The 23,821-nt window shown below is 34.0% G+C and overlaps 1 protein-coding gene across 5 annotated transcripts in view; it reads right to left on the bottom strand.

Annotated features, from left to right (window-relative positions):
- The window catches only part of Cont (Contactin), a 106,797-nt gene that overhangs the window by 19,653 nt on the left and 63,323 nt on the right, over positions 1-23,821 (bottom strand). For all 5 annotated transcript variants that reach the window (XM_076506236.1, XM_076506235.1, XM_076506238.1 and 2 more), the window contains exons 14-19: positions 12,710-12,876; positions 4,034-4,154; positions 3,076-3,234; positions 2,651-2,886; positions 1,515-1,755; positions 847-968 (exon numbers count right to left, since the gene is read on the bottom strand). In XM_076506236.1, the coding sequence (XP_076362351.1) occupies positions 847-968; positions 1,515-1,755; positions 2,651-2,886; positions 3,076-3,234; positions 4,034-4,154; positions 12,710-12,876 (1,046 nt within the window). The remainder of the gene's footprint in view (positions 1-846; positions 969-1,514; positions 1,756-2,650; positions 2,887-3,075; positions 3,235-4,033; positions 4,155-12,709; positions 12,877-23,821) is intronic.

Raw genomic sequence — 23,821 nt, 5'->3', positions numbered from 1 at the left:
CTTTTCATTCATACTTGTACAACAACAGAGTATTTTCACAAGCAAATCTGAAGTAAAAATATTTTTTAAAAAATCTGATTTTTTGTATGGAAAATAACTAATATTTACTAAAAGCCTTCCAAATTTTGTGAAGATACTCATGCTGTGTCAAGTTATTATGCAAAAATACTTGTGTAGAAGTGTGTAGCAAACTCATGTATATTATATCACACCAGCTGCAAAAAGGTTAAACATAAGAGAACTGTTAATATATTATGGAGAGGATGCGATAGGTAGGTGTCTGATTTTCTACAACCAAACAAAATTGAAGAGTATAAAAAATATGCCTTGTGAGAGCAATGACAACATTATAGAGTAATTTGCATTTAATTTCATACTTTTTCAAAGGTAGGTGGAAAAAATAGGGAAGATGGCATGTTAAGAGAAAATGTGTCACATACCACACTCGGGAAATTCAGGATGTTTTTTTTTTAAAACATTGCCTTTTAGAATTAAGAACATAAAATTTGTTTTCTATTAAAATATAGATTATTAGCTAATATTGTATGCTATTCTAATTGATATAACATTTACAAAAACTAAAAAAATTTTGACACTTGAAGACACTGAAATCTTGTATCATGAGCAGTAAAGAATACCTGAGGCAATAGAGTTAACCCAACCAGAAAGCACAAATTATAGCTAAGGCAACTGTTATTGTTACATATTTTTTAGTGCTAAGCTACAGAATGACATATCTGCACTTTGTCAACCAAAAATAATCAAACCTCAGATTTTAGCACATAAACCCTGTAAAGAACTATTATAATGGATTTTATTTCATTAATGTGTTAAAAACTAGCTTACTCTGTAGCCTATTAATTTGCCTCTAATTTTCTCCCTTGTATAGTCTATTGGAGCCCATGACACATTCAGAGCTGTTGAGTTGAAAGGTAACGCTTTTACTTGGCTTGGTTGAACCTGTGGCACTGGAGAAAGAAATAAAATAAATTCTTTTATAATTATTCAATTATAACTTTTTTGAAAATAAAGTACAGCATCAGCAAGTCAAGTAATTATAAACAGCTGCTATATTATTATTTAGTGAAACTAAAGTTTCAATTTGCTTGCAACAAGAATCTAAAATTTAAGAATGCAATTTTACTACATATATTATAATTAAAACAGGCAATTCTGACATCATTAAATATGAGTTTACAAACAGAACTAAAGCAGCAAGAGAAAATAAAAAACATCAGATTTTTACTTCAAAATCCACATTTTCAACATGTAAAAATATTTACATATGCTGTCAAAAATACATTAATTTAAAAAGCAGTACTTACTTTTGAATGATACATAAATATCTACCTTTATGTAAATAAAGCAAAAGATTGATTATTAAAATATATGTTCCCTAAATCGTAATTTCTGATCTTAGGCAAGTTCCTGATCTTATTAACATATAGAAATGTCTTTGATAACAACAGTACAGAATTCAGAGAGAAAAAAAAGTTGGTTTATGAAACACTCACTGCTCTCAGCAGAATAAACCTCAACCTCAGGACTTATTGGACCAGCACCTTGTGAATTGATAGCTTGAACTTTAACGTGATATGGTTTGTAGAAATTTTCTTCACCCACTTGAACAGCATATAAGCCAATATTTCCTAGTTCTTTGAGGTCTTTAATTCGATATTCAATATCAGAATCTGCTGGTTTATAATATACTTTGTACCATATTTGGGGAGCATTCCACTGTTGGGGTGGAAGAGGCTAAAAACATAAAAACCAATTAACAGAATAACTGTAGTGATCATTACAAAGCAAAATACGGAAAGTTAATTCATGTTTATAAGAAATGATATGAAGATGAGTAAGTTTAGGTAAATTCATGATGACATTACCAAAGTTTTCCTGTGGTAGTGTCATGCTGCTGGGCATTTGCCTAATCCCCAAGTTGTTGCTAAAGGAGATTGCATTGCATAATGATACATTATGGGGACTTAATTATCTTACTACATAGAATCACAAAAAATCAGTCTTTTTCCTCCATCTTGATAATGTGAGCAAATTCTAATTCAGCTGGATGACTGAATGCTTTACTTTTATGAATTCACTTTTTTTTTATCCATACTATATTATCTTGGTATATTCTTGTGTCAAATTGGAACAAAATGTTTATCTTTTCATGTCTTACAAACTGTTTTAATATATTTTATCAACCCTCTACAATTTAATGTTTTCAGAAAGCCTTCATATTTTAACACCAGTTTACCCTGAAATAAACTAATGGCCCTTTCTAAGCTTTACTGAAAATGTAAACAAAAGTGATAAAACCTATTCAAGGCTCCTAGTTAGATAACAGAAATAATTCGTGTTAATCTGATGAAAGTACATAAATAAGACTCAGCTAGATTACATAAAAAAAATTTTTTTTAATGGCTACTGGTAAATGACTCAAATTCATATAAATGTATCTAATCTTTTCAGTTTTCTAGCATTTATTATATTAAGTGAGCTAAAACATTTTGATTTTTTTTTTTCATATCTTCAACACAAATTGCACGTGTTATTGTCAACATGACTATTTCACACAGTCTGTACTTTGCAAACATTAACAGCACAGAATCTCATTTAAATATAAATTAATGAAATTATATTTCTTTACATGCCAAGTTATGGTGAGACTGCCAGTATTGCCACCTCCACCCCCAACACCAGTAGGAGCTACATGAGGCTTATCCATTTTGGTATTGTATTGTGGACTCGGCAGACTTGGAGGTCCTTTTCCAAGTTCATTTGTAGCTAAAACTCGAAACTCATATGTACTCCAAGGTGAAAGACCATCTTTCATGTGATATTCTTTTCTATCACTGCCTTGCAGTCTTTTCCAAGTTGTGATATCTAAAATAACAATCAGGTCACTTTATTACACTTCATCAAAACTGATATGCATCTAGACTATCAAACCTTATAATTATTATTTGTGTACCTATGAAATCAAACAATACAACTGTACATAACTACTATCTATATGCATATACTCATGCATTAAAAAAATTCATTAAATTATGCATTGCACTTGAAACCTACTGCTTGCCAGTTCTACCCAGGCACTGTCATGGTTGGTTTTGCCTTCCACAGAGTAAGTGAGGATTCGTCTTCCATTACTTGAACCATCAGCCCATTGAATCCATCCAGACGTAGCAGTTAAACCTTCAACTAGCACAGCACCAGGTGCTCCTGGTGGACCTGAAACATATACTATTGTTTAGACAAGTAAAAGTTATCTGAAGCTACATATAACATATTTCACTAAATTTTAAGAATCTTAGAAGATATTCCATAATTTAAAACTGACAAACATTTCTAAACCAACACACGTAGTACAGGACCAAAAGTATAGGAATAAAACAATAAAATTAAAAGGAAAGTAGATGTGGAAAAGGTAGAAGCTGAGGTTGTTAGAATAACTAACTTGGAATTGTCTTTAACAATATGCAGTCATATTTTTCAACATTACATCTCAATGTACACTAGAGTTGCTAGTGTCATAACTCAGAAAAATAATCAACTGATCAAAATTAGTGATTTTGGTTATACCAACTACCACAGTTTCATTAGCTCTCTCTACATGGCCTTGTTCAAATTGACTGACCATGTTAGTAATTTATACTTTTTCAATGATGTCACAGTTTTGACACAACTAAATTTTAATATAGTAAGTTATCTTTGAAAAATTTAAATACTTTCAGTAAATATTACAAATCTTTCACATCCAAAAAAAACTTTTTTCTGTGCACTATTTTAAAAAAAACATTTTTTGTGAATATATTGACTTCTTTTTACTAGTCTGAAAGAAAATGATTTTCATGTTAAGATTAAAAATACTTTTCTTCATCTTAAAAAACCTCAAATTTTAGTTGCATAATCTCTAAAACTTCCTAAAGAAAATAGCTTAACTTATGCAAGCTACCTATAATTTGGTATAGGTTTGCGTCTTTACTACAAGATAGCATGTTAACATAAAATTAAAGTTAAAAGGTTATACCTGTGACCAGAAGTTCTGTAGGTGACATTATCTGTCCAACAGATGTTTTAGCCAAACAGTGGTAAATTCCTGCATCAGCAAGACTGATATTGTGGATTCTGAGAATCCCAGGTTGGCTTCCCTGCAAGAAAATTTATCAATATGAATATAGTATTGAAAAAAAACAACAAAAAAACACTAAACTGAAACTGCAAAGACAAGATCCCCCACTCACTTTTGGTAGTGTTACAATAGTTCTATAACTAAACTTTTATTATAACACTAAGATAACTTGATGGGATTTCACCCAACAAAAATTATCTCAGCAGTAGTAATAAGGACATGCTAAATTCCCAGTGAGTTTTAAAACACCATCATTCCTTTCCATATTGTCCTATTTAAAAAGCTGATTTAATAAACAATTGTTGTTAAATACGAGTTCATAATTAAATTATCAGTATTCAGTTTTATTTCTAATATTTTTAAGGTAAAACTATTTCATAATTTTTACAATTCTCTTATATCTGATGTAAATTAACCCTTTCAGGTGTGGGTCTATTAAAACTATAATGAGTTCTTTTTAGAGTTGCCCAAACATACTATAAAATTGTATTTAATACACAAAACTTAAAATTTCAATAGAATATTTAGTTCTGTGTAATAAAAACATAATTATACTTATTACTTGTATAAATTTCTAACTTCTGATAATCTACTAAAAACTTCAAGCAATAAAAATAAGCTCATCATATTTTTTGTTAAACGTTTAAAACCAACTTTGGTTTTTATTTCAATATAACTATTTTTATTTCAGCAAAATCATACAAAATTTACTTATAATCCAACATACACGATGAAAGAAACTGTAAAAAAATAAGAATGTAAGTAAAACTGAAAATTTATTATTATTGATCAAAACCTTCCATTTTATATATACAATTAATTTTAATTGTTTTGTATTCGTTAAAATACTTATCTTACCTCAGTATTTGTTTCTGCTTGCAAAAGCAGTTGTACAAACCCTTGCTAATCTGCTGTTTATTAGCCTGTTTATTTGCTAACCTGAATGTATCAAAATTCATGTTATAGATTTATACTTCAAGTAACTTGTGTTTTAAACCTTATCGGCTCTCATTTTCAACTAAATTTAGGTGAAAGGCACACCTATTTTCAAATCTTAGGTATGAGCCCATTTGTCAAGACTCTCCACAGTAGGTATATGCATACTAATTCAACCAATACAATTATAGTTATGTTCTATATACATTTTTTTCATAATTCAAAATAGTTTACTGGAAGAGAATCATATAATCCAAAGCATCTTTAAATAAGAGAAAAAAAATTCAGGTGCTTAAAGGCATTACAAAGACAGAAGTTAGATATCCTTTGGTAGATTGTTCAGGCAAAGGATTCATGATGAAACTTTGCAGAATGGATGGTAACTGCCTGTTGTGGAGACAACAAGTGTAGAGGACAATGTTCAAAAGTCTTCTGACTTTTGTCTTCAGTTCAGTGTGTGTTTGTGTGAGTTGTCAGTCTTTTATAGTGTCCTGGTGGATTGTGGAGAGTGTGTTATGACTGGTTAGGTTATCACTGTTTCTGATTGGAGGAGAGATTTCCTGTAGATTCAACCAATGGCAGCCACAGGTTTCTCACCTCTAATCATTATTTGGCCCCACTGTCATGAAAACTTACCAGCCTTCTTAGAACATCTCTATTCCACAGACAAACGAATCCACTTCACTATGGAAATAGAAGAACAAAACAGTCTTATCATTTCTTAACATACTCATCAGCAAACAAGCAAGACAAATCACCACAACTGCATACAGAAAACCTACTCACTTGAACAGATACCTACACTTCCAGTCCTATCATCCAACCTCAATAAAATGTGGTATAATCCAAAGATCAGAAAGTTACCACCATTTACCTACCATACCTACAACATTTCAGTGAAAAACTCAAATGCACAGCCAAAAAATTCAACACAGAAGTCTGGTGGAAATCCTACAATACCTTAAGGTCCATTCTGGTAAAAAAAAAAAAAATAGTGACCTACCAAAGAGAATATCAAAAACATCAACTATGAAATTCCGTGTTCCTACATACATTGGTAAAACAGGAAGAAACCTCGTGACAAGAATAAAAGAACATAAATATAGTACAAGAATCATGAAAACACAAAGTTCAGCCATTGCTGAGCACGTCACGACAACTGAACACAGAATAAACTGGAAAACTAGAATGGTCAAAACAGACAAATTCTGGAAGACAAGAAAAATCAAGAAATCATTTTATATTAACACTATTAAACCTTCACTAAACACAGATTCCAGATTTGAGATGAGTAACCTGTGGTTGCCATTGGTTGAATCTACAGGAAATCTCTCCTCCAATCAGAAACAGTGATAATCCAATCTATCATAACACATTCTCCATAATCCACCAGGACACTAATAAAAGACAAATAATGCCTACATACACATTGACCTGAAGATGAAAGACAGAAGACTTTCAAAACGTCATCCTCTACATTTGTGTCTCCACAACAGGCAGTTGCTGTCCATTCTATAAAGTTTCAACAAAAGTTAGATATTTGAATTATTTTATTTATAACTAATTATATAACCATTGTATAATGTTTTAGTATTACTTCTACATTTTCTAGCACAAAACTACTGAAATAATACCATTCTAAATGTAGATATTCAATTTTGCATTTTGAATGACCTTATATAAGATCAGTCCAATAAGAGTTATGAACAAAATGAATACACTATTGTGAAACTGCAGCTAATTTTAAAGATACAGAAGCATAGTTCTAAAAATAAAAATAGTGAAATACTTTTTAATAGCCCATGAAATAGGTTATCACAAATGCCTGAAAACTTGTATAAATGCTTTGCATCTGGGCCTGGATCTTTGGTGCATATGATGACTTTTATATTATTATATTTAAAAATTAAACTCATTCTCAATGTCTGTAACAAAAACTTAGTATGAAAACAGTTTACAATTTAAATTTCTTATATTAACTAAGTTCTAATGTACTCTGAAAAGAAAAAAAATTTAAATTCTTAATCACCATTTTACTGTATATTTCACCACTTGTCAAAATTTTCTAATTTCAACAATAAGCTTCTACAGTTTACACACAATTAGAAGCACAAGCTATGCATATTAACAAGCAAGAATCTAACACACAAAGTATCTCCTTTCTTGATTTCCTACGATACCAACAAATTTGTCATACACTCTTCTCTCCCCATATATTTTGAGATTGTTTGCTAATCAACCTTACATAACTAATGAACATGTTTCTAACCAATATAAACAGAATATTTTGTTGCTCAGAGTGCTACATCTTAAATAGAAATTCAAGTTTTGGAAAAATCTAGTAACTAGCATAACTTTGTTTGAAAGCTACATTATTTATTTATTTGGAATTAAGCACAAAGGGTTATCTGTGCTCTACCCACCATGGGTATTGAAACTCAGTTTTAAAATGTGCAAGTCCACAGACATACTGCTGCACCACTGGGGGAGTGAAAGCTACATTAATTACTTTTGAGACACTAAAAGTTATGAGACTCAACAAGATTTATGGAAAACTGTATACTTGAGCAAACTGCATCAAGTACAGAGTGAGTATTATAAATAAATGAATGTGTATGTTTTCTCACAACAAACCCACACTGGGCTATCTGTCTACTGAGGGGAATCAAACCCACAATTTTAGCACTGTCAGTCCGAAAACTTACTGCTGTCCCACCAGTGATAAATTTCTGTTTTATGTTTTTATATTATTATATACTTGTCAATGAAAGTATCAAACATAAACAAACTTTTGAGCTTAATATAATCATGGGGTTTTTACATTAGCTCTGCAGGAAACAACTAATAGCCTCTTTTGGATTTTATTGCTTTTTATTTATAATAGTAATTCAAAATTGTAATAATAAAACTATAACACTAAAGAACTGTTTGTTTGTTTTAGAGCAAAGCCACAATGGGCTATTTGCTGTATTCAAACCCCTTATTTTTGCACTTTTTAAGTTCATTGGCTTACCAATTGTCCCACCAGAAGACAACAGTAAAAGAAAGCATATGTTAAACGGTAAAAAGCTGAAGTTGGCAAAATTAAAAATTATTCATTTTATTTCATATTTTTGACACTATTATTCTTCTATACTGAAAATATACATACTTTAGATACTTACCCCTTCTCTCACATGTATAGTTGTCCTCTTTATGCAAAATTGTTTTCACATACCATAAGCATTGAAATCCCAAATAACATATGATCAACATAGTTGATATGCATGTCACATATAAATCATTATGCAATAACCCTCCACCAATAAGAGGGCTACACCTCTTGAGACACGATTCCTTCTGTTGAATTATAATGATTAGGCAAAAAAGAAAAACACAGGAATTTAGTTGGAATAGCAGATGGGAAGTGTGAGAGAGAGGTAAATATTTATTGGAAATATGGTTTCAGCATAAGGAAATAATAATTTCCAATACAGCACATTACCTCCTCTCATGTTTAACTAGAATCCCAGAATGAATTGGCAGAGTGACCAGTACAAGAGATAGAAAATAAATATCTTTCAAAAGCATTTGAAAAACACCCAAGAAGTGTGATCAGTGCTAGGTGAGAAATGTATGTGGAAAACTGTACTGCTTCTGTGCCAGATACACTATGAATCAGTGTGGAAATAGGTGTCTCATACATGGGAAGAAAGTGGTAAGCACACAACCAAAAAGGGAAAGACAAAAGGTTGGGTCTCAATCGAAATCACAGTACATCAAAAGGTAGATTCCATAAAAGACTCTAGAAGAACCATTTACAGACAGGAATGTGAAGAAAGCTAAAATAGAAGTGCACCAAGGTGTAAGATGGCCAGGTCATGATGGACCATAGATGGCTGGTCAATTCTAGTCCAAAACCAAGTGGTGTCAGAAAATAGAACCTCTGACCAATGGCAGAAGAAGAGTCCACACTGTCTTCACTTTAAGTTAAGTAGAATGGAAGATAATTTATGAAGCAGACACATGTGTAAATCCACAACCAACCATACATTTGGGAACCCATTTACTGAAAGATGATCGAAAGAAATGTGCCCACGTGGCAGGTCGCACTGAACTCAAATTCAATCAGACTGGCATCCCACTGCACAACATCAGCCTCAGGTAGTGAAAACACCCTGAAGTAGAGTGCAAGATAAAAATCCATCACCTTGATAAACATCACCCTCTGGATAGAATCCTCAACACCACCCTCTGAGTTACACTGCACAGAGGTGGATCACCTCTAGAAGTACACAACTACTTCACTCTCAAGATAGAACTGCACAGAAGCTGAGTACAGTATCAATTTCTGAGACACACCACTTGGAGGTGGAGATCCTGAAGCAAACTGAGTGAGGATAAAGTAACACAACCAACATGTGTGAGGATTTATGTTGATTGATCCAGCTCTAATCCAAAACCACTCACTGAGAACAAGTGACAGTTTGGTAGAATCACACAGATACTCACGTGTCAAGAGGGTGTGTCACACTACAATAAATGGACTGTTGTTACATGATGATTTATGCAGTTGAACCATGTTGACCATGGAATATGTGAAAGTTCAAAGCTTATGGCATGCAAAAACATTTTTGCATATACAGGACAGCACTGAAAGAGAATAGCTATACATCGGAGATGAAGTAATGTACTGGATTGGTATTTCCCTTTCACTGTAACATTGATTTGCTACATTTAGTATGAGCGCAGGAAGTAGGAGAAAAGATGTAGTTTTATTAAGATAAAACCAAATCATTTGTGGGGTTCCAAAATTCATACAGATATGGAAGTTGTACAATAAAAAATAATTTTTATTCTTAGCATGAAAATAACCCTGGATTCAGACATCACAAACATATCATAGATAAAAACAGATCACAAAAAATCTGAGATTTTTGAATAGAACCTTGTTACTAAAAGTTTGCTAATTTTGATGAAAATACGATAATTTAGAATTATCTTAAACATTGTTATAGCTTCACATATATTAGGTAATTCAAATTTTGACCAATCCCATGAATGTAGGGTAAATTGTTTAGTGAATACTACTAGGTAAGAAAACAAAAATATGAACCTTAAATCTGAAAAACGTGCAAAAGAAAATTACCTTAAAACCACTTTTAAGCAATGCTAACTCTATGACTCCAACTAATTCTTTAAACCCCTTCCTGCACGTCATGAGATTTTACTAAGTTGAATTCAAAACTGAATTAAACCATTTCACTATAAACATATTTTAATGAAATTAGTATTATCAAATACATTATAATTTAAGGTTTTATATTATGTTTTATTTATAAAAAAAACATCTAATACAGCAATTAGACTGGAAAATTAACTATCACATGATCCACTTGCAGTTAAAATTCTCAAGATTAAGAGCTCTTAGACAAGAAACAGTAAAACTAATATAGACTGTCAGCACAGACTAGAAGATCAAAGTACATTTCCAGCTGACTCTCATTAAATGCAATGAGCTTCCAAGAATTTCTCTGTGTGAAACAACATTGTAATATTTCTAAATTTAAGGTGAGCCACACCCACTTGCAAAGTCAAAGCTGTGTTATCAAGCAACAGTTTGAAAGTTGAGTGGTATGTTTATAACCAATAGTAAGAGCAGATTTCACACAATTTAATTATGGCCTGAAGAAACATCTACCTGTGTATGGATATGTAATATGAAATAGAAAAGTTGTTTAGTCCATTATTCTCTTGAGGAATATATACAGTGTTTGGCTAGTGTTTCTCACCTTACACGTATTAGTTTGCTAAACAGATTGCATTTAGGTTCTATATTTATATCCTAATTAATTATGTATTATTTGCTTTTTAAAACATATTTGAAATGCTTATGATATTTATATTTGTTTTTGTAGTTTGACTTTGTGTGTGAAAGTGTAGATGTTTCAAATTTGTGCATGAGAGTCATCCTATATAATAACAGAGCACTGCAGGGACATGTTGACAGCTTTGACATCAAAAATAAAAGACAAAGAATTTGAAAAGATAACTAAAATTAAACTACAAGTGAAAAGATAAAAACTGATACTGCATGTATGACAAGAAAGTTTAAATTTATTCTACAAAAATTTGAAAGGTTATTTCCATTTCTTAATTTTAAACATTTCATTGCACTATACATTGATGATGATATCTTGAGTTAATGATATAATTATGGAACTGGAAAACAAAATATAAACATTTATCTCAACCATTTCATTACAAGTTGGGTGAAATCCACCCAGCTTGTAACCATGAAGGTATCCATGAGAGTAATTATACTATGATTTTTGATAATGTATGCAAAATGTTCATAAAATTTTGAAGTTTATTTTACTCAGTTGCTGTTCATCATAGGTTACTACGCATCAATAAAAATTGTGTGGAGGAGGTGAAACAAAATAACTAAGTTTTACATACATATACATTTGAATAACCAAAAATCTAATAAATAACTACATCAATATCACAGAAATCTATAATAATTTATCAAGTTTTGTAATGGAGCTGTATGTGGTTAAAAAAAAAAAGGAAAAAAATTTTGACTCAACTTAGCAGCATGAAATGTTGTTCCAAAAGAAAAAATTGCCATTACATTTGAAAATGACTGGAAAATCACTTATGGAACATTCTTAGCTCTGGATTGGTTATTTGCATCTCATATGCAGAATTAAGTGTATATAAGGGACTATTTCTAAAAAGTAAAGGTGAGCTGGAGCTATTGTTTTTGTTTCAGTACATTAGTGATATCATATAAAAAAAGATAGGTTTTGTTTTATATTCTAGTTGTTAAGTATTGATAATTTCAGTTCCAAATTCTTACAAAACTACAGGCTGTAGTTTGACATCACAAACATTTAATCTGAACCAATGTTGCATTCAACATACCACAACACAAAAATCAACATTTAAGTGTTTTTGAAATATTTCCTTTAATCAAGGAATTAAATAACTTCTAATATGAAAATTTGAATTATAATCTACAATTTGGGAAAATGACATAAATTCATAAAATAGTCTAATAAATTATTGAATGTAAGTCAACAAAAGCAATGATTCATTACCCATCCCAACAGGGTTAAAAATTTTTGATATTGATTTAGAAGGTTGTACAGATTGTATAAATGAAATGTAAAAACTGTAAGGTAAGAAAATGTATTCTTACACTCAAAATGAAAAATTACATGTGAACTATTCAGAGTCTGAGTGCAAATAACATTAAATAAATATTTTATTATAAAGATTAGAAAAAAATCAAAACAAAATATTTTATTTTTCTAAAACTACATAACCTTAGGGCCATTTAAGTCAAATTTAAAAGAATTTCATCAACTAGTTTTATTTTATTAAAGAACTTTCATGAGTTACATACCTACTTACATGGTCATGCTCATGACATAAAAGGTTTCACAAATACAGAAACAATTTCTTGCAGAAAACATTTCTGTAAGTGTTATTATGAAAAACAAAATGAAAGATGTTTATTTAATGACTAATGAAAAACGTTTAAAAGTTTTTAACATTCATTTTATAACATTACTTTAATAAATCTTTTAAAAAAACATTGAAATAATTTACTGTACCAATGCAGGTAAGGTAAATTTATTTCATTCTTACCACAGTTATGCTTGGCCTCTCTTTAAAGTCAATACGCAGTTCATTATGTAACCAAATGTAAGCCAGATCTAGAATATCACTAACATATGCTTCACACGAAAGTTCTATGGACTCATTAACTTGTGCGACAACCTTTGGAAGGGGTGATTCAAGAAGTCTTGGTTTAGCTGGAAAATATTAAAAATAAATTTATATTGAAAAGTACATAGAAAGCAAAATCAAATAAATTCAGCTTTAACAAAAATTCAAAATTTTATCTATTAACATCTATATATGATGCAAGAAAAATCTCTTAACATAAATACTTTAAAATATTTAAAATCTAAAATTTATTATATCACATAGTTAAGCATCACATAAAATACTTTATGGAAAACTATGAAAGTTTAAGGACATTATTAACCCTCTGGATAGAGATGGGTTAAATTGCATCCATCACATTGTACACAACTATATTCAAAACTTAATTATACTCTTTATTCAACATATATCAATAATTCTGACATTAAGATGCAGTTTATAATTCAAATTTTAATTTCTTAATTTCAACAGGGAATATTTAAATAAATTCTCAGTCTTCACTTTTCTCTATCACATATTTCCTTCACCAAATTTCTTAATTCACTCACTTACAACTCCTATTTGAAATTCCAAGTTTTAATACAAATTATAAATTTGTCAGAGAAACTGACAAGGCATAATATCACCATTACAACCTCTAATCTTGTTTTATTCACGTACAAATCAAAAAGTCCATCAACACATCATGTCTTACCATCATACTGCTCTTACTACTGCTTTCCAAAAAAAATGTTAATAACTCTTGATTGTTGCTATTACATTAGCATACACATTCAGAGATGCCATTGTACAGTTCGGGCTCAACCAGTCATTGGATTGTTTTATGGCATTCATACTTCCAATAGAGAGCCAGTCAAATTATATAATTTAAACACATTTATTACTACTATTAAGCAACACAGGATGTACTACTAAATATATTTTTTATTTGTCATAAAAATAAACAAAATCTAAAAATTAGTAACTTGTTAGAATAACTAAGAATACACAAATTAAAAAAATAATACAATTTCTCTTCAAGATATGTTTATGAGAAGCTCATGCATCACACAATTTGAGCTATGTCTTCTTTGTAGTTTATACTTTGTTTTACCAGTGTTAGATGAAGTTCAAAGAACAGCAAAATTAAAAACAGATGTAAACCATTACAAGAATAAATAACTAATTTTAATTTACAGTCTGCAGTAATTGGAAAAAAGAAAATGTAGATTAGTATTTTGTTTATGGTGGTTAGAAGATAAATAAAATGGGAAAAATTCCATACAGTGTCAGCATAGAGAAAATGAAAGATAAAACTAGCAAGTTTCTCTGAGAAAAAATAATACAAACTTGGATATTCATTTAGGAGAATCTAAGGTTTATAAATTAAATAAGAAAACTGCAAGAAGAAAACAAGTATTATTATAATTATCCCTCATGAGAAAGTAATCTTGCACTAAGACTAGTCAATCTCTGCATTACACTCCAACTCCACAAATTTAGTAGACCAATATTTACTAAAAATATTTAAATTAAAAAAAAAATTTGCACACAAGAATTGTAATGTTTAGTATACGTTTGCCAAATTTTATGAACATACACTTACTAAATTAACTTTTCTGGAAGAGGTATTCTCTACTGAGCATGTCACACGATGTTTAGTGGCTAATTAAAATTTAAACTACTTTTTATTTATGCCGTTGCAATTACTATACAATAAACTCACAGTTAATAATTAACATGTTAATGGTATATAAATTTTTAATTTCATAAAGCAACATTACAAAATATCATGAATTTCCCCTAAACATTCTCGAGACATCTCTATTTTACCGAACATCCCTCCAAAACATATGAAGTTCAAGATAAATTACTCACTATCAAATCATCATTGATCAGAAAACCACTCTTAATAGCCTTCAATTTTGTTTGGTTACAGAACCATCAAATAGAAAATCAGACACCTCTTCCCATATATTCTCTTTTAGGATTTGTTAATAGTATACTATTTATAACCAACAGAAAGCCAATGTTTTCATCAATCAAATGTGTTATATCAAGATGTTTTCTTAACAGAGAATTGTCAATTTCTCTTTTCGAACAAGTTTCCTTTCCATCGGAATGGTATCAACTAGCTTGGATGAAATTGTAATGAGTATAATCATATAATTAAAAAGCCAGAAATATTATGAGACTTGCAGGACATTGCCTGCAATTTGAATATTATTAACTGATATTCTTTGATGCATTATTTAATTAAATAAAATTAATTAGTGCATTTCCACTATCAGTATAAAAAAGAAAGAGTTAAACACCATCAATATTTGATGGTAAAAAAGAAGGATAGAGTAAGTACTTTATTTCTTGGTTTCCATGACTGTTGCTTATTTATTATTATAAAAGTAATTAAAATATAAAAATAAGGATCTCTAGGTTAGTTAAAGTTAGATTATGTAAAATAAATTAGAGTAAACATTTCACAAATGATTTACAGCTCATAACGTCATAAACAGTAGTAGTTAAATGTGGTTCAAAAGGCAATAAAAAAATAAAATTTAAGTATAAACAGAAGCATGCTGTTATGAGTTTAAAGCTACTTCAGATAAACAAATATAGTTTCCTGTTACAATTTAAAGTCATTCTAGATAGAAATAAGAGGGGTATTAAGATTTATTTCAACTGTTTATGGTGGTTATGAGAGCTCTATCAAATCAATCAACCTTTTACAGAGTTGTGGTATAGAAAATAAAATATAAAGTTTTACTCTGTGAAATGTGTTTAGGAAGTTTTAGAGATTATGCAAATGAAGTGAGATATATATGAAGAAAGGTATTTTTTTAACCACAACATGAAACTCACTTTACTCTTGAACTATACAAAAAGGAGACTATACATTCAAAGACAAATCTTTTTGTTTATTAAAAATACTTCACAAAAAATCTGATTTTGTGTATGTGAAAGAACTTATAATCTTTATTGAAAGTTTGCCAAATTATGTGAAAATATACAAACTATATTAAAATACAGTGGTATCAAAAACAATAACTTTAAACTAGCACAAAGAAGTCACATGATTGGTCAAGTTCCACTGAGCTCATGTAGAGAGTTAAGAGCTATACATATACTTTCAAGTTCACACTGGGGTTAACTACTTAAAAACCACTGCACTTTTTAAACACGCTTCGGCACAGGGTGTACAGTGTTACCAAATTGCATTCAAAATTTAACTAAACCAATTTACTCTCAGTACATTTTAGTGAAAGAAGTGTTATTATAAATTATAAATTCAATGTTTTATATTATCCAAGTTATTATTATTCCTTTATTTCTAAAGAAACCTTTGAAAAATACAATTAAAACTTCAGTTTTCTATCAGATGGTTGGTTGGCTAGGCGTTTTACAGCACAAAGCAACTAGGCTATCTCTGCAAAACATCTGGTAAAAATTTAAAATTAAAGTAAAAATAGTAAAATTCATAAAAGGATATTAAGGTAAAACAAAACAAAGTTTAATTTTTGAGTTAAAAACATAAATAACATTAAATCCAATTTTTTACATCTAGTCTACAGCAGTAAGAAAAAACTAGAGTAATACAAGTTGTAAAGGACTTTCTGCAGCATAACTGGAATTATCATAACTCACCAGGAAGACTAACAAGTAAGTTCAAAAATCACCTTTAGTCATCTGAATTTGGCCTTTCCAGTCCTGGTTTCGAGTTATTGAATGTTATGGCCATTTTCTAATTTCAAATCGAACTAGATGTACTTTGATTCTTAAAAGGGAATCACATTAAAAAGGTATAATGTATAAATTAAAAACTTAAATAGCATTAAAAAAATTAATGTCCTTTAAAAAACTAAAAACATTACCTAGGTTGACAGTGTCACCATTGCCAATAACACTGTCTAATGTAATGGATAATCTTTGGGACAGAACATGTTTAAAATGGTGCCACAACTGAGAGTCATAACAAGGGCAAGACAGTGAAATGTGGCTTATTGTGACCTGAGTGATATATAAACATATTGGTGCATCAGTCCTAGATAAACGAAAAGAATGAGTTAAAAAACTGTGATCAATGCATAGTCTAGTTAGGACAACTTCCTCTTTCCAATCCTTATGGAAGCAAGATGGCCAAAGTCCAATATAGGGTTTTATTTAGAAAAGCGTGTTTTCACATTGCTCACTCCAAGTCGATTGCCAACTAGTACAGCAGTGATAGTGCCAGAGCAGAAAGATTTTGCTACGGTGTCAGCGAGCTCATTCCCACGAATACCAACGTGGCCCAGTATCCATAAAAACTGGATAGAAGTAGATGTTAAAGAAAAATAGGCCAGTCAGTTTTGAATATCAGCAAGAACAGGGTGGGAACAAATGTGAAGCAATTCCAGTGCCAGAAGAGAACTGATTGATTGAATTAGTGTTTTATGGCACAAAGCAGCGAGGCTATCTGCGCCAGACATTCGGTAAAAATGTAAAAAAAATAAAATAAAAATAAATAAATAAATGTAGTAATAGACATAAATGGAAATGAAGGTAAAACAAAAAAGTATAAAACCAATGTTGACACCTAGTCTACAATGTTAAGATAGAAGGCAGAGTATAAGAAGTTGTAAGGTATTTACTCTAGCAAAAAGGTAATGATCATAACCCGCCAGGAAGATTAACAGGTAAGTTCAAGAACCACCGTCAATCACCTGAAGTTGGCCTTTCCAGTCCTGGTTCCGGGTTATGTGTCATAGCAGCTATTATCAAAATGTAAAAGAATAAAAGTTTTAAAAGACACTCCGCAAAATCGTAATAATGAGTAGCCAAATGTCCAGTAAAAAGATAAAGTCATGTAAATGGAGTAAAATTTGTAAAAGTAAATGAAGGTAAAAACAAAACAGCAATTAAAACAGAAAATGGTGTAAAAACCAATGGTGACATCCAGTCTTCAAAGTTGTAAAATATTTACTCTAGCAAAATGTTAATGATCATAACCCGCCAGGAAGACTAACAGGTAAGTTCAAGAACCACCGTCAATCACCTGAAGTTGGCCTTTCCAGTCCTGGTAACAGGTTATGTGTCATAGCAGCTATTATCAAAATGTAAAAGAATAAAAGTTTTAAAAGACACTCCACAAAATCTTAATATTGAATAGCCAAATGGCCAGTAAAAAGATAAAAGTCAAGTAAATGGAGTAAAATTTGTAAAAGTAATTGAAGATAAAAGCAAAACGGCAATTAAAACAGAAAATGGCGTAAAAACCAATGTTGACATCCAGTCAACAAAGTTGTAAAGAACTACCTGTAGCAGAATGGTAATGATCGTAACCCGCCAGGAAGACTAACAGGTAAGTATAAAAACCACCGTCAGTCACCTGAAGTTGGTCTTTCCAGTCCTGGTTCCGTGTTATGAGTCAATATGGCCAGTACTAAAAAGTTAAATAGTAAAAGTGTGAAATGATATGCAGCAAAAGTATAATAACAACTCGCCAGGATGACTAACGAGTAGTTCAAAAAGGAGCGTTAGTCACCTGAAGTTGGCCTTTCCAGTCCTGGTGTCGAGTTATTTAATGTTCTGGCCATTGTCCAATGTCAAATGGAAGGAGAGAGATTAAAACTGTAAAAAAGGAACCACAATTAAAAAGGTGTAATGAATAAATATGCAACACTTAAATGAGATTAAAAAGGTTAATGGCCATTAAAAAATTAAAAACATTATCAAGGTGGAGAGAGTCACTATCACCAATAACTCTGTCCAATGTTACAGACTGACCCTGGGAAAAAATATGTTTAAAACATTGCCGTCGTTGAGAATTGTAACGATGGGAAGAAAGTAAAACGTGGCTGATAGTGATTTGAGTGTTACACATTGGTGCATCAGTTCCAGATAAAAGAAAATGATGAGTTAAAAAACTGTGACCAATGCGTAGCCTAGTTAGAACAACTTTCTCCTTCCAAACTTTACGGAAGCTAGATGGCCAAAGTCCAATTTTGGGTTTGATTTGAAAAAGTTTGTTGTCACGTTGCTCATTCCAAGTGGTCTGCCAGCTGGCACGGAGCCGAGCCTTGAAGACAACACCATAGTCCATGTACGGAATAGGCATAGGAGTGATGGTGCTAGAGCAGACATATTTAGCTGCCATGTCTGCAAGCTCGTTCCCGCGAATACCAACATGGCCTGGTATCCAGAAAAACTGGATTGAAGTAGCTGCTAATGAGAAATGGGCCAGTCGGTTTCGAATATCAGCGAGAATAGGATGTGAGCTAACATGTAGCGATTCCAAGGCAAGTATAGAACTAAGCGAATAAGTATAAATAGTGCAGTTGGAGTACTGCTCAGCTGCAATATGATCCAGGGCAAGAGATATGGCATACAGTTCAGCAGTGAACACAGAAGCTGTAGAAGGGATTCTGCACGCAACTACTGACCCATAGCAAACCATAGCAGAGCCTACTGAATTACCTGATTTGGAACCATCTGTATAAATGGGAACTGAATGATTGTTTGAAAGATATTCATTGAATAAAACACGGTACTTCCAATCTGGAGTATCTGCCTTTTTTAGGCGACTGAAAGAAAGGTCACATTTGGGGGCTGTAATAAGCCATGGTGGGATGGGCCGACCTGTGGAATCTGCAATGTTATCCAAGGACAGACCCAATTCATCCAATTGCTCCCGGATGCAAGGCCAAACGGAGCAATGACAGATCGCCTGTTCTGAAAAGTACTGCCCACCGAGGAAGGAAAACACATTTCCAGGTGGGATGCTTTGGTAAGGAATGAAGTTTCAAGTATATTGTAAAGATAGTTGCAAATGGCGAAGGTGTAGAGAAGGTTCATGAGATTCAATGTATATACTTTGAACTGGAGAGGCACGGAAAGCCCCAGTGCAGAGTCGAAGTCCTTGGTGATGAACGGGTCCAGCATCTTTAAGGCCGAGGGTCTGGCAGAGCCATAGACCATTGATCCATAATCGAGTTTCGATCTAATAAGAGCACGATATACCTTTAACATTGAACAGCGATCTGCCCCCCAACTGGTAGAAGAGAGAACACGGAGGATGTTCAGTGCTCTTGTGCATTTGACCCGAAGCTGCTTTAAGTGGGGTATAAAGGTCAGTTTACGATCAAAGATAAGCTGTGGGACCACTGGCAGCAAAACTTCACCGATATGAAGTTCAGGATCAGGGTGAATACCCCGTCGACGGCAAAAGTGCAGGCATACAGTTTTGGAGAGAGAGAAATTAAAGCCGTTCGCCAGAGTCAACTTCCATACACAATTGAGGGCGGTTTGTAGTTGCCGCTCAATATATCTCATGTCGTCGACATACAGCCCATTCGCAACAGTGAGAGGGAGTTGTTCAGTGATGGCATTTATCTTTATACTGAAGAGTGTAACACTCAATACACAATCTTGAGGGTCTCCAAGTTCCGGTACAAAAGAACAGGAAAGTGTCTAACCCACACGAACTTGGAATCTCCTGTCCATTAAAAAAGTTTTAATAAACATGGGTAGATGGCCACGTACCCATATGTATGGAGGTCTCGCAAAACGCTATACCTCCATGTTGTGTCGTAAGCCTTCTCTATGTCAAAGAATATTGATACAAAATGTTGGCGGTTGAGAAAGGCTTCTCTGATAGATGTTTCAAGACGAATTAGGTGGTCTGTGGTGGAGTGCTGTCGACGGAACCCACACTGGGTGGGCGAGAGGAGGTTGTTTCATTCAAGGAACCAAACAAGACGAGCATTAACCATCCTTTCTAATGTCTTACAGAGACAGCTCGTCAAAGCAATTGGACGGTAGTTTGAAGGAATCTTGGGATCTTTCCCTGGCTTAGAGAAAGGTAAAATAATAGCCTGGCGCCAGGCATCAGGAAAAATATTCTCCTGCCAGATCCGGTTGAAAACAATCAGAAGGACATCAAGAGAAGCAGGAGATAGATGGTGCAGCATGTCATAATGAATATCATCAGGTCCAACAGACGTACTGGCAGACCGATGAAGGGCCATTTTTAGTTCCACCAGGGTAAAGGGACAATTATAGTCAAAGAAACAGTCAGTTCGAAAGGAACGAGGTGATCGCTCTGCCCAAGTCTTGATGGCCAGGAAGGTGGAGGAGCAAGCAGAAGTGCTAGATACCCAACAAAAGCTTTCACCTAGAGTGTTAGCGATGTTCCGAACATCAGTCTCCTCCTGACCATCAGAGAGTGAGATCAAGAGGGGGATAGAATTGTAGTGTCCATTAACCTTTCGAATCCTGTCCCATATGATCTTGGAACTGGTGGTAGAAGATATACTGGTTGTGAACTTGATCCAAGATTCCTTCTGGCTGTGACGTCTTACCCACCTAACATGTGCATGGGCCCGTTGGAAAGCAACCCGGTTTGAAAGTGTGGGATATCTACGAAAAGTATCCCAGGCCCGCTTTTGAGTTTTCCGTGCTAAGTGGCAAGCAGGATTCCACCACGGACGAGGATATCGTGGAAAACGTGTTGAGGTTTTAGAAATACACTGAGCAGCTGCATGTGTAATACAGTCAGTTACCGCTGCTACACAGTCGTCTATTGATGGCTGATTTACGATAGCAGGATCAAGTTCTGCGAGAGCTGTGAAAGTGGACCAGTCCGCCTGATCCAGCTTCCACCGGGGCATGCGGGTATGGTGGCATCGACCACGGCCAGTCTCTCTCAAAAGGATCGGAAAATGATCACTGCCTAGTGGATTACTGTCAACCTTCCATGAAAAATGGGAGAATAATGAAGGGGAGCAAACTGAGAGATCAATAGCGGTAAAGGACTGACTAGGTGCATGAAAGTAAGTGGAAGAACCAGTATTGAAAAGAGAAAGATTGTGATCAGAGAGCATCCGCTCTACAGATCGGCCCCCTCCCATCAATAATAGCACTTCCCCAGAGGGGATGATGTCCATTAAAATCCCCTAGGATGAGAAATGGAGATGGCAATTGTTCAACGAGAGCATCAAGATCTGATTGATCATACGTCTTTCCAGGGGACAGGTACAGAGAACAAACAGTGATGGTATGACCCAAGGAAACACAGATGGCTACAGCCTCCAAGGGTGTGTTGAGTGACAAAGACAGGGTGGGCACGTGTTGATTAACCAACAGTGCCACCCCTCCATGTACTCGACCATCACACAACCTGTCATTTCTGTACAGAGAAAACTCCTGAATGGAGACAGTATCAGCAGTTTTGAGAAATGTTTCTTGTAAAGAAAGACAAACACGATGGTAGGAAGCAATCAGCGTTTTGATATCATCCAGATTAGAACGTAAACCTCGACAGTTCCATTGTATCAAGGTGGCCATTTTTAAGAACGGGTAGGTGAAGTGGCTGGAGAACCCTTCGGTTTACGACCATGTCTTTTTTATTTACTGTCTTTAGTCGGAGGAGGTCTATCAACCTCCATGCTCTGGGTCGGGTGGGCAGGTTTTTTGTTATTGGAAGGGGAATCCAGTGACTGAGGACGCGAACGAATAATTGTTTTGTCTCTTGTGGTAGGAGAAAAAGATGTATCAGAAGAAATGCCTGTATTTGAAACTGAAGGACGTGGATCTTGAGGTTTGTTGGAAGGTATGGGAGGAACAGAGATAGGTGGGGAAGTCGATTCATCAACCTTTTTAACCACGGAGGTCAGAAGGCTTTTCATTTGTTTTGAAAGCATTGTCTTGGAGGCACAGAGAGATCTGTCTGCACTCCCACTGTAGTTGTGGAATGAAGTGCAGCAGCATATGTCCGAGATGGAGTTGTGGACAGCAATTTCCGAGCTTCAGGATAACTAATGTTATGTGTCGTTTTCAAACGCTGCACCTCTTTTTCCTCCAACCATTTTGGGCAAGAATGAAAGTAAGAGGGGTGAGAACCATTGCAGTTTACGCCATGTGGGTTCATGTCACAGTCATAGGCATCGTGGTCCTTGCCTCCACAACGAGCACATATCAGGGAACCACGACAGGATGTCTTTGAGTGGCCGAATCTCTGATATTGGAAACATCGAAGAGGGTTTGGTATGTATGGCCAAACCCTGCAAATGAGATAACCTGCCTTGATGGTGGCAGTTGCACGTGGTGAAGTAAATGTTAAAACAAGGGTATTTGTTGGCAGTGTAATTCCATCTTTGCGAGTGGAGATGCCTCACTGCAGAAACTCCTTGAGTGGAGAGACCAGCGAGAATCTCTGACTCGGGAACGTTCTTCAAATCCCTTTCAACAATAACTCCTCGTGAAGAATTCAAGGTAGCATGAGGTGTAACCTCAATAGGTATATCCCCGATTGCCTTTGAATTCAAGAGGAGTTCACTGTGTTGGGATGTGGATGTTTCAACCAATATGTCACCATATCAAAGTTTCTTTACTGATTTTGGAGAGCCAGCAAGTCCCTCTAGTCCCTTTTGAATAAAAAAAGGGGATATTTGCCCTAAAGGTTTTTCCGGAAGAGAATGTAATATAAGAAAATGAGGTGCGTGTGTTACTGATGTTGAAGATTGCTGTTCTGAGTATTCAAGGCGTGGTCGCTACCCATTGACTGTTTTTTACAATTTTATTTAAATTTTTTAGAGGATCCATAGGAAAAAGGAAAAATTTCGGGACCCACTGACCCCACCCACCATGGAGCCCTACAAAGTCACGCAAGGACAATGCAGCAACGCCAGGGTTTCGTGAGCACTATACCCAAACACCAGCATCAGACACAATGTCCACAACACCCGTTGAGAACTTCCAAAACTGGTACTTGGTTGACTCTAGCCCTAGTGGACCAGCCGATTGACCCAAGGAGAGCCACCCAAAGGCCGCCCGTCTACAGGAATTCGAGGCCAAAGTGGTGTGTTAGGGTTGGACCCTCAACCACCAGGTTCCTCTTCTCCCCTTCACGGGTCGCCACGCACGGCAAACACGTGGGTGGATGTTTAGATCCCAGAGAAGGTAACCAGATAGAACAGAACCTTCCCTGGGAGGTCCCCTCACCACGTACAGGAATCCACACCGAGGGGCAGAAGAGAACTAAGCGAGTCAGTATAAATAGTACAGTTTGAGTACTGCTTA

This window comes from Tachypleus tridentatus, chromosome 6 (genome assembly GCF_004210375.1).
Source record: "Tachypleus tridentatus isolate NWPU-2018 chromosome 6, ASM421037v1, whole genome shotgun sequence".
NCBI classification, from domain to species: Eukaryota; Metazoa; Arthropoda; class Merostomata; order Xiphosura; family Limulidae; genus Tachypleus; species Tachypleus tridentatus.
This window is presented reverse-complemented; position numbering and strand designations above follow the sequence as displayed.